The sequence below is a fragment of the Chiloscyllium punctatum genome, chromosome 48, assembly GCF_047496795.1.
Source record: "Chiloscyllium punctatum isolate Juve2018m chromosome 48, sChiPun1.3, whole genome shotgun sequence".
Taxonomy (NCBI): Eukaryota; Metazoa; Chordata; class Chondrichthyes; order Orectolobiformes; family Hemiscylliidae; genus Chiloscyllium; species Chiloscyllium punctatum.
This window is the reverse complement of record NC_092786.1, coordinates 23,106,607-23,121,784: the sequence shown is the minus strand read 5'-3', so window position 1 is coordinate 23,121,784 and position 15,178 is coordinate 23,106,607. Positions and strand designations below refer to the sequence as shown.

The window sequence follows — 15,178 nt, the reverse complement described above, 5'->3', positions numbered from 1 at the left end:
TAATTAATACTATTTGATCTCAATGACTACTTTAATAATGTTGGAGTTAGACCTCGTCGTGCAGTGGCAATGTCCCTACCCCTAAACTAAGAGAGCAGGTTCAAGTCTCACCTGCTCCAGAAGTGTGTAATAATATCTCTGAACAGGTTCATTTAGAAAAGTGGGTGAATAAAAAAAATCATGTTGGAGTTCTATTAGGGTGTAGATTTACCTTTTGTAAGATATTTGACTCTGGATAAATTACTTCTAATCCAGCACTTGCTGCGAGAGTTTGACTGTTACAGAAATGTTTTTGAAGATTCAAATTTTTATTGTGCGTTTTTAAATTGTAATAGATCATTGGTGTATAACTTGCTTTGAATTACAGATCTGAATTTGCTTTACCCCAAATCCTGCTTCAGGCGTTTGGATTGATCTACAGAACAATATGCAGCTTCTTTTTGTTTGGATGTCTGATTTGATTTCTGTCAAACTTCAGTTTCTTGCAAGTGAGAGCATGCAGCTGTTGTGTTAATTGACTTGCAAGGCATTAATACTTTAGTACCATCTGATTTAGTATGGTGCTTAAAATGAAAGTAAAGGGAAAGGTTAACCACTGCCCCATACAGGAGGCGACCAGTTTTCTCCACAGCCACCCAAGCTTTGTCGATTTTCCCTCGAATGGGAATGACCAACTCCAGAATGTTACTATCAGTTTACCAAAAAGTCCGTTTTGGTGGTGTCCAAGGGCCAGAATGCACCATTGGAAACATTCTGAACTGAATACCATGTGTTAGTTGTTGAGGCGAGAGGAATAATTGATATTGGTCAGTTAATTGAGCAAAAAATCTTCAACTGAAAGTGAGAGTACTACAAAATAAAATGTTCGATTTGTTAGCAATTTACCATAGTAATTTACCTTTGCTACAGGCTGTTTCCGAATTCTCTATGGTAGCTGGTTTGTGATACAAGTGGGTTTATGAGACCAGAAAGCACCATACACTTAAAAAGTGGAGAAAAAGCGGTGACTATCAATTAGATGCCACATAGAAAGGTATAATGTGTTCTTAATCTTATCCAATTCCTATTCTGTGCTGTTCCATTTTTCTGTATGTAAGTTCCATAAAAATGCAATTTAAGAAATTGCAAAGCTCTTTAAGACTGTTTAAAATCTATTTATACACCTGTCAAGAGCCTGTTACTGCTGTTGAAATGAGATCCGAACAGTATTATGATTCCAATATAATTTTCCTTTCCTGTCTCATGTTTCAATGTTCACCAGAAATGTGTTGTGATTTATGCAGAACTTATTCTTTTGCTCTTCTTTCAAATAAGAACAACTGCAAGAAATCAAGGTTCTAATTGCTAACAATATCCACCTACATCAATCTGTTAAATAACAGCATTTTCTAGACATGGAGTCATAGGAGTCTACAGCACAGAGAAAGGCCATTTGGCCCATTGCGACTGTGCTAAGCAAAAACAGCCACCTAACTATTCTAATTCCCTTTTCCAGCACTTGGCCCATAACCTTCAATTTCATGCATAGCAAGTGCACAACTAAGTATTCCTTAAATGGTATGAAGATTTTTGCCTCTATCATCTTAACAGGCAGTGAGTTCCAGATTCCCAGCACCCTCATACTTATATACATTTCAGTCATGTCCTGCCTCAGTCTCCTCTGCTCAAAGAGAAACAACTCCATCTATCCAGCCTTTTTCTTGCTGTTCCTTGTTCATTTCTCATTCTCACCAGCTCTAACTGCAACAAGAGGAGTTCATATAAATGGATGCTGAAACTTCAAGCTGACTATCAAATAAAGAATAACACCAGACCTTGAACCACATCTGGAGTTCTCACCCCCTCATTAACCTGCTTCTGCAAATGTTCACTATTTCTTATCTCCATTAAAAGAAAATCTCTCTGGGCTGTGCCACTGCAAAATAGTGATAACTCAGCTAATAACCAGATCTTGTCTGTCCCAGCTTCATTAAAAGATTCTGGCCACCAATGTTGTTGTTTTTTGTTTTGTTTCTAGCAGCTTTTCCCTAGCCTTGTCATGATGTGTAAAGATGTAGCTGTGTCTCTTGCATAGCAGATGAGCTAAAATAATTGCTCCTGCTCTTCATTCAAAGTTACCCCTTCTTCAGGATTTGCTGTCCTTCCAATCATGTTTTTTTGGCTCAGGATGTGCAGCAAAGACAGAACCTGTGATTAGAAGATGGCAACAGTGAGTAGGGGAGAAACAAAGTGTAATTGAATAGCTCACCACTCAGATTTTATCTGTCCTGCACTGCTACTACATTCCAAGCAGTGCATTATTTTTCCACTTAGAATGAAGACTCCACTTTCAAATGTTCAGCTCCGTTTCGACTACAGGAAAATTGTATAGGAAACAAATATATACATCAGGGTGACTTTCCTTTCACTTTTCACCCAGCTTTGATCTTATTTTGTTTTTCCATGCTATTTTGTGCTTTTGAGGTTGAATTCACCACTGTCCCTATACATTGTGAACCTTGTTGGGGTTTCTCGTAGCTTTTTTTGCTCAATTTGATTTGAATGATATTCTTTTGGATTGTTATCTTTTTTGAGTAAAACTTGTTAGTTACTTAATTATCTACATCTCTGAACTGCCAGAAGTAGAGATGTGAGTAAGTTGATATCTTTTGGCATCAAGAAGAGATACACTTAATGAATTGTTCTTTCTTTGTTCATGAAATGTGGGCATTGCTGGTGAAGCTGATATTGCCCTACCCTAATTGCCTAGGAGGTGGCTAGGAGTTGACCACATTGTTGTGGGTCTGGAGTCATATGCAAGCCAGGCCAGCTAATGGTGGCATATTTTATTCCCTCAAGGACTTTGTAACAATCACTAATGGTTGCAAAGTTGCCATGAGAACAGCTTTTTAATCTCAGATTTTTATTGAATTCATTTTACCATTTGCCATGGTGAGATTTGAATGCATGTACCCAGAACATTTGAATGGGTCTCTGCATTACTAATCTAATGACATCAGCACTATGCTACTGCCTTCCTCAGTTACTCCATTGCAACACATTTGGTGTCTTCTGTCTCTGAAGCTGCAATTTTACTCTGTTTTAAAGATATTTTAGTCATTTGTGTAACTTCAAGTTACCTGCTGTAATGTGGTTTGTGATTCCTTCAATGTGTTTAGTATTAATTGGATTTGATATTTAATAAAGCATGCTACTAATCCAATTCCTCCAGTATTTACTGAAGGAAAATGCGGTTTGGATTGGAATCCATGCAAACAGTGCATGTTGGCAAAATATTTCCACTGAATATCAGATCAGCAACAGAATTTTAAATAAGTCTCAACATAAGCTTTTTGTTCGTATTCTGATTCATTGCTGAAGTGACAGATATACCAAATTTATGAGACATGGTTGAAAAATACATTTTGTATCCTATTGGAATGTTTTATTCCTTGTTCACATTTCAAATGTTTGTCTTTGGTTTTAGTGTAAAATCATGCACCAAATGAACTTGTTCCATGAATAATATGATTGGAAAAGGTATTTTCTTAAAATTCACTCTTCAATTTTCATTTGTATAGTTTCTTTACAATATTTTGTTGGCAATGAAGTTGTCTAAAGTGGTTAAACTGTACAGTCCATTTTTCTTATGCCTTTCTATTCACCGTCATGTAAGTAAACATTTAGATTATTTTTGCTTTTGGGATATAAATATTTGTGTACTGTATATAAATATCAAGAGCTGGCTCTTACTAGTTTATTTTCATCAGTTTATCTTCACTGCTTGCATCAGTTGTTTTTTGTGAGTGCAGGAGAAATATTCAGTAGCAATTTCTTCAGTATATGGGGCTGACTGTTTTTCATACAATGTTTGTTTAAATTCTAAGTGCAGAGTTGAGACCAAGCTTGTATTACAAAGTAAGCTGAAGGCCAGTTGGAGGAACTTGGAACACATTTCTGAACATGTGGAACCTTGCTTAACATCATACAGAGACTACTTGTATATGGTACTGCTAATTTATCATTGACCTCAAAATGGCTGTCTCCATGTCAGTTCAGAAAGCTGCAGTTTCTTGGTACAAATTAATCATCTTTGGCTTCCACCAGGTTTTTCTTTGAGTACAAATTGATATTAATTTAACACATGTCTTCAAGGGTTTGAAAAAATGACTATTTACCTTTTCCTCAGAGATTATTAAGAAAGCTATTTGCTGCACAGCTCCTATGTTCAAGAACTTTTTATCTAGTCCAGGGATACAATTAAAAACATTGCCAGCTATAAATCACACAACACCAGGTTATAGTCCAACAGGTTTAATTGGAAGCACACTAGCTTTTGGAGCGCTGCTCCTTCATCAGGTGGTTGTGAAGGAGTGGCACTCCAAAACCTGTTGGAATATAACCTGGTATTGTGTGATTGTAAACTTTGTACACCCCAGTCCAATACCGGCATCTCCAAATCATTGTCAGTTATATTCTTTATAGTCGACATTATAGCCTTGTTGTGAAAAATTCAATCTAAAATAAAAAATTGTCAGTCTTAGTTTGGTGGAGTTATAATAATTTTCTTTGTTTAAAAATGCCACCGAGTACTCTAATTGTGAATGGAGATCTCTTGGTGGAAAAGCACATGGATTGGCACATTTTCCATTTCAAATGAAAGGGAGGATTTCTGTGTAAGGTTGATTCTAGTAATAAAGAACTTGGGTTCACGTAATGACATTTGTATCTTCTGAATCCACAAAGAACTTGAGAATAAATGATCTGCTTTTGAGGTTTTGTCACTTTAAAAGGAAATCGCTATCAGTTGTATGCTGCAAGTTACTCCAAACATTCATGATCAATCAGTTAGTCCACTTTTAGTGGCATTGAGGATTGAATGTTTATCAGAATGTCATGGGATCGTTTCCATCCCCTTGAAAAGGCATATAAGTTTTTCTTAATAAATATCGGCTCGAAGATTGTGCACACTAAAGGTGAGAAGATACAGCTGCCACTGAATTTTGTTTTGGTCCTGTTTAAAATATACAACTACCTTGAGGTTTTGGGGACAGCATTGAAGTATTATGCAATAGGAGTTAAAGAAAAATAATGGTTATCTCAAATGTGAGTAACTTTGAGAACACAATAGAGATGTTTGATGTTCCATATGAGCTTGGATGTTCAAGATTGTCAATAAATGGCTTGTGTTGAATCATCAAAGAAAAGTATTTGTACTTTTAACAGACATGAAGTATTTAAATAATTTTAAAGAAACAACATTATACTTAACCCATTTACAAAAAAACTTAACGAAATCTTGAAAATAAATATTTACATGAAGGTGAATGAAACCTCTATGTTCTGAGCATGTGCAATTTGAAAGATGTTAACAGTTCACATTGAGTAAATAATAAATTAATGGTATTTTACATGTACATGTATATATGTGGTGTTTATTCGTGTGAACTTGAGGGACCCCTGAATTGAACGAGACTACGCCTTCAGTTTAAAAGAAAAAAGTAATATTTTAAATATCTCCTACTTGGAAAAACAGAAACTTGAACAACTCATTGAAGATGACCACTATCTGTATAACCATGTATCAGTACCATCCAGGAGTGGTGTGAAATTCAGCACTGTATTTTAAGTAACTGCATTGTTGTGTTTTATTATTTTATTCAAATGCCCGTGTCTTGTTTTTTTTTTCAGATATGCTGTTAGTCCAGAGAACATCATCCTGTATGGTCAAAGCATTGGTACTGTCCCAACGGTAGATCTTGCATCACGCTATGAATGTGCAGCTGTTATTCTTCATTCCCCTCTTATGTCTGGCTTGCGAGTGGCGTTCCCTGATACCAGGAAAACTTACTGTTTTGATGCATTTCCAAGGTAAGTGTAATCGATGTTGACATCTTGAAGTAGTGAAACTTTATAATTTGTGCACGATGTAAGTTGGTAACAATTAAAGTAGTGAAAAGTTGCGTTTAGAGTCACAGTCATTGAGGTGTACAGCACGGAAACAGACCCTTCGGTCCAACTTGTTCATGCCGACCAGATATCCCAACCTAATTTAGTCCCATTTGCCAGCACTTGGCCCATATCCCTCTAAACCCTTACTATTCATATACCCATCCAGATGCCTTTTAAATGATGCAATTGTACCAGCCTCCACCACTTCCTCTGGCAGCTCATTCCATACATGCCCCACCCTCTGCGTGAAAAAGTTGCCCCTTAGGTCCCTTTTATATTTTTCCCTTCTCACCTTAAACCTATGCCCTCTAGTTCTGGATTCCCCCACTCCAAGGAAAAGACTTTGTCTATTTAGCCTATCCATGCCCATCATGATTTTATAAACTTCTGTGGGGTCACCCCTCAGCCTTCGTGCTCCGGGGAAAACAGTCCCAGCCTATTCAGCCTCTCCCCATTGCTCAAATCCTCCAACCCTGGCAAAATCCTTGTAAATCTTTTCTGAACCCTTTCAAGTTTCATGACATGAGTCAATTAAGCTTGACAGACCATGTCCGCTTGTAAGGAATCCATTACTTCAGTGATTTCAAATTGTTCTCATTTCTAGTTTGTCAGCTTCCCTCTTTCTCCCATATTGACCAAAAAGGTTTGTGGCTCAGGTTTTTGTGAAATAATTAGTTTGAATTTTTAAAATAATGCATTTATGTCCCCTCTAAACCTGGATTTTTGAGCATTAATGTGAAGTTAGTTATTAGCAAAAATTAATTTTTTTACTGCTTAAAACCATTTATGAGGATCATGTACAACATTCAACAGCTAGTTAGTTTGAACACAGAATTGAGTGTTTTATTCAGGTCATGGTTGCCATTAAACTTAATGAAATGGAAAATCTTGAAGTGTCATGACCGTAGCTAGGGTGTTTTATTGGCAACAAATTTACCATAAATCAGTCAAAATATTATACCACTGTCACCCTGGGAAACAAAGTCACAGACAAGCTGTCATTGTATCAAATGTGATGACATATTTCAGCATTTAACTCATTACTGTTTCAGAAGGCATCAGTGCCACTTTATAAATACAAGATAATTTTTTCTTTCACTTAATTTTCATATAAATAGTCAAATAACCATAACTCCTTGAAATAATTGGTTCCTACTTGTAGGATTTGATAATATTCTATCAATCGTCTATGTTGGTGCTTCCAAAAAAAAGTGCAATTGTGGGACATTTTCCTGTCGCAGCCTTTTGAGTTCAACTGATTATGATAGTGGAGAAACCCCATGAGCTCCAAGTTAAAGTTTTTGCACACAAGCAATATTATTTGCTATTCAAGCACATAATGGTCTCTCTTTTTGTAAATATTATATTTTATATTGAATATGCCATAAACTTTCTTTTGGTAGTAAATGTTGCTTGATTTAAAGGCACCAGTGAACTGGTAATGTTTGGCTGAATTTTGTCAGCAATTGACTGGTTGTCAACTTTAGCCAGTTTCATGGAGGGTTCCTCTCTGTCAACTGTAGCGAGGTTTCTCACTATTCTCCGAACGTCACATTATTAGCTATGCACCATGTCCTATAGCTCCTCTCTTGTCCTATTTTCCCTCTTGTCAGAGGTGGAAATATTGCCACTCATCGGACCCTTGGGATTCCTTGTGCTGAAGCATTTTTAAAGCTCAGCCTGCGCCAGGTCAAGCCAAGAGTTTCACTTCACTGTGCACAGTGGAGTGGGAAGGGAACCAAAACGCACTTCACAAGTGATGCTTCTTTGTAAATACAAATGCACATCTTTCTTACTCTCTCTCTTTCTTGCTCTGAATCATTCTTGCTTGCTATGTTGCCCTTGACATACTATGCTTTGAGAGTTGGGCATTTGGTTGAAAAGCATGCAATATGTTTGTAGCTTACACTGCTGTCACATGTTGCAGGATTGAAATTGGTTCATTATAGCAGCATGGAGAAAGTGAGGACTGCAGATGCTGGAGACCAGAGTTGAAAAATATGATGCTGGAAAAACACAGCAAGCCAGGCAGCATCCGAGGAGCAGGAGAATCGACGTTTCGGGCATAAGCCCTTCTTCAGGGCTTATGCCCGAAACGTCGATTCTCCTGCTCCTCGGATGCTGCCTGGCCTGCTGTGTTTTTCCAGCATCACATTTTTCAACTCATTATAGCAGCATGTCCATTCCCATGCTGACTCTGACAGCTATGACAAGCTGTCTGTCTTTTTGTCTGCACTTAACGCAAAGCAAGACACGAGACTTTACACTCTAGCTGAGGTGAGAAAGTATACAAAGGCAAGGCAAGTCTGGTATATCTACTGTAACTGCAAAGTGAGTGAGCATCATGAGAGCAAGTGAGCAGCCCTGAGATGTACCCTAGTCGAACCAATGAGTTGGGTGCCTGAAACAGCACTCAACATGGCCTGGCAGCAGTCTTAGAATGAAAGATACCAGTGTACCCCAATGTACAATGTTTGAAGTGTAGAAACATCCTGTAAGTATGTTGGATTTGTGCCTTGAGGATATGTTGAGTCTGGTACATGTTCACTGCCAGTGTCTGTTGACAGAGGGTGCAGGTGGTCACTGTCTGTGGAGCGTGTCCTGAGGTGTTGCTGCTGGGCATTTCAAGCTGAAAGCCTGGAGGTGCAAGTAGTGAACTGGATTCAATAGCTACCCTCACTGACTTCAATGTCAAGAGCTATCTTAACTGGAACCACCTAGTTTCTGTCCACCAGGTGGAAAAAAGGAAACAGTGTATAAGCTTGGTAATAGTGACATGTTTTTGCATGCAAATAGTCGTTCACCATTCACTCATAAGTTCAGTCTCATTGTTCAACACTTCATTGCAGAATCCAATGTTTTGCACTTGATGTTGAGAATCTAGTTTCTGCTGATCTCACTCGATTTTTCACAATTGACAAGCCACATCCATGACCTGTGGCCGGTAGTGTTCCACAGCGATCTGTGCTGGAACTGCAACTATTTACAATATATATTAATAAACTGGAGTAAGGGTGTGAATGTACTTTAGCCAAATTTGAAGGTGACACAAAAATAGGTGGATAGGCAGGTTACGAGAAGGATACAGGTGGTTTAGAGATAGGTTAAGTAGTTGGCAAGGTTTGAGAGAAGATTTGTAGCTCGGGTGCTCGTTGTCGTGGTTCTGTTCGCCGAGCTGGGAATTTGTGTTGCAGACATTTCATCCCCTGTCTAGGTGACATCCTCAGTGCTTGGGAGCCTCCTGTGAAGCGCTTCTGTGTTGTTTCTTTCGGCACTCATAGTGGTTTGTCTCTGCCGCTTCCGGTTGTCAGTTCCAGCTGTCCGCTGCAGTGGCCGATATATTGGGTCCAGGTCGATTGTTTGTTGATAGAATCTGTGGATGAGTGCCATGCGTCTTGGAATTCTCCGGCTGTTCTCTGTTTGGCTTGTCCTATAATAGTAGCGTTGTCCCAGTCCAACTCATGTTGCTTGTCATTTGCGTGTGTGGCTACTAAGGATAGTTGGCACGTGGAGTATAATTTTGGAAAGTGTGAAGTTGGGAATTTTCCCAGAATCCTGGCACTTGGCATGGACTCAATTAACAAACAAGTAGATTTGGACCCCATGTCCAAATGGGGACCAAATTGGCTTGACCTAGGATGGATGCATTGATTCAAACAAATTGGTGTCCTTCATTGTCTGAAGTGTGAAGTGATACAAGTGATGGGTGGTCATGTCTCTTGGTGGTTAGTTGGTGTTCTTGTACCCGACTGGCTAACTTCACCAACAACAACACTGGAAATGACACCACCAACCCCAGCAGAATCAGGGTCAGAAATAGCAAGTGTGACAGAACACCAATGCTTCACTGGAGGCACACTGATTATGTTACCCAGCGTGGTGACGACACGTCTGCGAACAAACTAACCAGCTCAGTGAGCAAGTCAACAAGCTCATTGTCAAAACTGTTGATCACTAGCCACTTTTGACTAATTGGGAATGCAAATGTGACTAATTGTATTTCTGATCAGTAACTAAAAAAATAATATTAGACTGATTCCTTGCTGAACCTGTGTGATAGATTTGTATATCACGGACAAGTGCTCCTAAGATCCTTTCCTTTGCTGCACCTGAAATATTGGCCCTGCTTTCTTTCCACAGATGCTGCCAGACCTCTTTAGTTGTCCTAACAATTTATATTTCTTTCATTGACACTGCTGGCCTCATTGTATGGCAGCGAAAATGTCAATGCTGGATAGGTGTTTTTTAATCTATTCGTTCATCATTTAATAAAGGCTCCCTTTGGTGAGAACTTCCTAAAACTCATGATAAATTTTGGGATGCAAGTTTCTGTTGGCTCAGATTTGATGAACTAGCTCCTGCATGGAACACAGTTCTGTCTGCTTTAGGTGAACTGTTGTTTAATGAGTTAGATAGCTCGAACCAAGAGGATTAGGTTTAGAGGCTCTTCACTTATGTCCTTTATTCTCCTACTTCATTCACAAAAGCTCGCATTAAAATATCTATCTTTGCACATTTTATAAAATGTACATCCTATTCTGCTTTGTTTAGCCCTGTTGCTATTTTACTGTGATCTTCGGTCCTTCATTGTGGTTTGCCTTAAACAACTTTTTAAAAATGTGGTGCAAATAACATTCAAATGGACGATGACACAGTACTAATTCCAGAAGCTATATCATCTTTCTAAACCTTCTTCATAGTGAACATTCTGTAGCATTGCCTAAAGATGCTTTACCATTTTGTTGTTGGCATCTGTTGCAAATGAATGTAAGAAACATTTTCTGGTTACGAATGTTATTTCTTCCCTTTTCTGGGCAATGCAAATCACCTTCAATTGTCCAGAGTTTATATAATGTATAAGTTCCTTTTTTCCATTGATTCTGAAGCATAAATCTTTTGTTTTCTTCAGCAGATAATCAACTGATTTTGACTGCTGTTTTTCCCAAAAAATGACAGCCACTTAACTAATTTATTTATATTAATCTTCACAGTAGAAACTAAATATGCTGGAGAAAAAAATAAATCCAGGTGAACTAACTTGATTCTGTATAACTTTTTTTAAAATGGTAATGGCAGAACTCAATGACAAAGTTTGAGGACTTTCTACCCTGTAATAAAAAGAAGTGGTAAGAAAATTGTTAATCCTGGCTTGACAAAGCATGTCATGAAGTGACCTTGATATGAAACATTGTTAATGTCATTTCACCATAAGAAAGGTGTTAAACTACTAGGTCTATAAACCTATTATTGGGGATTTATTCCAATCTATTACTGGGGGCATGGTATCTGAACAGTTGGACAAATGAGTAATTGCGAAAGCCAGCCTGGATCTATAATGGTTAGGCCTTGACGATAAGGGATAAAGTAATGAGAATATATTACACCAATGAGATTTGTTGTGGAGGGTTGATGAGAAGAAAAAAATTCCTCTGGGAGAATCCAGAACAAGAAGATATAACCTTATCCATCAGGACGTAGGCTGTTCAGAGGTGTTGGTAAACATGTGCGTAAAAATAAAAAGTAGGAATATGGGTTTCTTTTGCCCGAAAGGTTGTTGAGGTTAGGCCAATTAAATTTCAAAACAGATTGTTAGTTTTTGATAGGATGTTAAAGGTTACAGAATCCAAGTGGTTTGATGAAAATAAGATACAGATCAAGCATGATTTAATTGTATGACAGGACAAAATGACCTATTCTTTTTATTGTTCCTGCATTCTTACGAACAAATGTGTAGCCTTTTTCAGAAGTATGAAAACAGTAAGGCAGTGGTGTGGGGGATTTCAACTGCCCTTCTAGTAACTGGGATAGAATTGGTGTGAAGGCACTGGGGCAACAGAATTCTTAAAGTGCATCAGACAGAATCTTTTTAGCCAATACATGCAAGTCCAGCAAGAAAGGGGGTGTTTCTGAACCTACTTTCATCTGCCCAATTTTAACTCTCAAAACTATCAGCTGAGATACGCTTTTAGATCTAGTTTAGTTGTTGACTAGGCAAGAGACCAAGAATAACAATTCTCAATTTGCTAACAAATTTGAAAAATAACTTTTACTGAGCTGGAGTATAATTTAACTAAAGTAGACTGGAAACAGCTACTTGAAGGTAAATCGGTTTTAGGTCAGTGGGTAGTCCAAGATGGTGAGTATTCAGAGTGCGGTAAAGTTCATGATTTGTTATCATTTGTGTGTCCTAAAGATGGTATTGCCATGTATAGCTTAACATTTGATTGTAGTTCTATGTAGCGTGGATAAAAAGAGAAGGACCTAATGTACATTTTATTGTTTAGTTCTATGAATTGCACCACAGCACCTGAAATTTGTTTACATGAGGCTTTTAAAACAGTTGAAATGATTTGTTCAGTGGTTTAGCAACAAGAGTAGAAGAGGGGAAAAAAAATAGTTGTACAGCAACAAGAGGTCCTACGACACAAGAAAATTGTTCTTTAAAGAGAGAACCAACAAGAAGGCCTGTGTGGGTAGGTTTCTTTTCAGGGAACTTTAAAAAAACTTATGAGGGTGTCACTGGGTAGGCCAGCATTTATTACCTGTCCCTAATTACCTAGAGGGTAGTTAAGAGTCAACCACATTGCTCTGGGTCTAGAGTCACATGTAGGCCAGACCAGGTAAGGAAGGCAGTTTCCTTCCCCAAATGTCATTGGCGAATCAGATGGATTTTTTGCGACAAACAGCAATGGACTCATGGTCATCATCAGTCTCTTTAATTCCTGATATTTATTGGATTCAAATTCTACCATCTAAATTTGAACCTGGGTGCCCAGGACATTACCTGGGTCTCTGGATTAATAGACCAGTGATAATACCACTAGGCTGTTGCCTCCCAAATACGCATGCTTCTTTCAGAAAAAAACCTAAGCTAACAGCAGTGCAGCTTAGCAGTCTTCAACAATGATTAGTGCAGGAGAGGGAATGTCTGAACTTCTAGAAGCAAACTGCAGAAGAAGAGTTCGAGGGATTGGTTGTAAGAAATAAATGAGCTGTGTCAGCAGTTTGTTTCAGGATCTCAAGAAGAAGAAACTAGCATCAGGTGAGTACAGAAGTGTGCCAAAAAGAAACCAGTACAGCTGTATCTACTGAAGAAGGCACTTCTAAGTGAAAGCACAGTGTCCTTTCACTGAGGTTTGGCTTCTGTAAAATTGTTTTTGAAGGTAAAATGGTTGAATCTTAATTTTTGATATGTAATATGATAGTTTATGAATTTGGAATTCTAAAATCAAGGTAAATAGGTTTTTGGTTCAATTTTGAGAAGGTGATTCTTTTTAAAAAAGGGATGAGAAAGTCATTTTTGAACATGTAGTTCAAGCATCATTTTTAAGAAAGCATTGGGGATGAAGGAATTTGGCAAGTAAAATCAAGGAAAACCCCAAAACAGTCTATTTGGTACCATAAGGAGAATATATATGAAGGCAGAGGATGGTGACATGGATACATTATGCCTGTTTCACAAATAAAATGGGATGATATACAGAGGAGGACTGTCAATTGTTATTTGAAATTAACAGTGAGAAGAAATATTAATGGATTTAACATACTTGAAAATGTGTTAATTCCCAGGTACTAGATCAAGTATACTTCAAGGGAAGTAAGAGAAGAACTACCAGAGGCTCTGCCTGTTATTTTCTATTTCTCTGTATTTCAAAAGCAAGAAACTGAGAGTCATAGAGATGTACAGCAGGGAACAGACCCTCCGGTCCAACTCATCCATGCCGACCAGCTATCGTAACCTAATTTAATCCCATTGCCACCACTTGGCCCATATCCCTTGAAACCGTTCCTATTCATATACCCATCCAGATGCCTTTTAAATGTTGTATTTGTACCAGCCTCCACCACTTCCTCTGGTACCTCTTTCCATACACGCACCATCCTCTGCATAAAAAAGTTGCCCCTTAGGTCCCTTTTAAATTTTTCCCCATCTCACCGCAAACCTATACCCTCTAGTTTTAGACTCCCCTGCTCTAGGGAAAAGACTTTGTTTCTTTACCCTATCCATGCCCTTCATGATTTTGTAAACCTCTGTAGGGTCACCCCTCAGCCTCTGCCGCTCTAGAGAAAACAGTCCTAGCCCATTTCAGCCTCTCCCTATAGCTCAAAGCCTCGAACATTGGCAACATCCTCTCTACAGGAAGGAGACCAGAATTGCGCACAATATTCCAAAAGTTGCCTAACCAATGTCCTGTACAGCCACAACATGACCTCGTAACTTCTTTTCTCAATGCTCTGTCCAATAAAGGAAAGCATACCAAACGCATTCTTCACTATCCTATCTACCTGCAACTCCACTTTCCAGGAACTATGAACCTGCACTCCAAGGTCTCGTTGTTTAGCAAAACTACCTAGGACCTTACCATTAAGGGTGTAAGTCCTGCTCTGATTTGTCTTTCCAAAACGCAGCACCTCATTTATCTAAATTAAACTCCATCTGGCACTCAGCTGACTGGCATCTGATCAAGATTTGATCATTGCAACATATCAGCCTAACTTTGGAAGCATTATTGGAAAAACTGAGGGACATGATAAATACTTAGAAAGTTACAGATAATCAATTACAGACAGCTTGGATTTGCTATGAATATGTTATGTCTGACTGATATAGTTGAATTGTTTCATGAGGTGACAAGAAGAGTTAATAAGGGTATTGCATTTGATGTCGTGGATTTTATGAATTTTAGCAAGGCTGTTGATAAAGCTCCTCATGACAGACTGTCACAAAAGGAAGAATCCATGGGATCGAAAGTGAAGTGGCAATCCAAAGTTAGTGCAGACACACCATATACAAAGGGTAACATGACGAAAAGTTTTTTTGAATGGGGTTATTTTGGACACGAATTTGGGGGAATGACTAAGACATTTGGGGAGGCATAGTTGCTCAGTGGGAAGCACTGCTGTCTCAGTGCCAAGGATCCGAGTTTGATTCCAGTCTCTGGTAATTGTCTGTGTGAAATTTGCACGTTCTCCCCATGTCTGCGTGGGCTTCCTCCCATAGTCCAAAGATATGCAGACTGGGAATTAGCCGTAGATAATGTATAGGGTAGGGAGTTAGGTCTAGGCAGGATGCTCTTCAGAAGATCCGTTGGAATTCGATGGGCCGAATGTCCTCTCTTCCACACTGCAAGGACTTGTAGATGATACAAAAAATTATTCTGGTTGACAAAGAAGAAAACTGAAAACTGTTAGAAGCTTTCAATGGGCAAATTAGATGGTTTGACAGTGACACTGGTGTTCAGTGAAG

At 38.5% G+C, this 15,178-nt stretch overlaps 1 protein-coding gene across 1 annotated transcript in view; it reads left to right on the top strand.

Annotated features, from left to right (window-relative positions):
* abhd17c (abhydrolase domain containing 17C, depalmitoylase) overlaps window positions 1-15,178 on the top strand; it is a 72,880-nt gene that overhangs the window by 33,189 nt on the left and 24,513 nt on the right. The window contains exon 2 of the mRNA XM_072564820.1: window positions 5,671-5,850. Within this exon, the coding sequence (XP_072420921.1) occupies window positions 5,671-5,850 (180 nt within the window). The remainder of the gene's footprint in view (window positions 1-5,670; window positions 5,851-15,178) is intronic.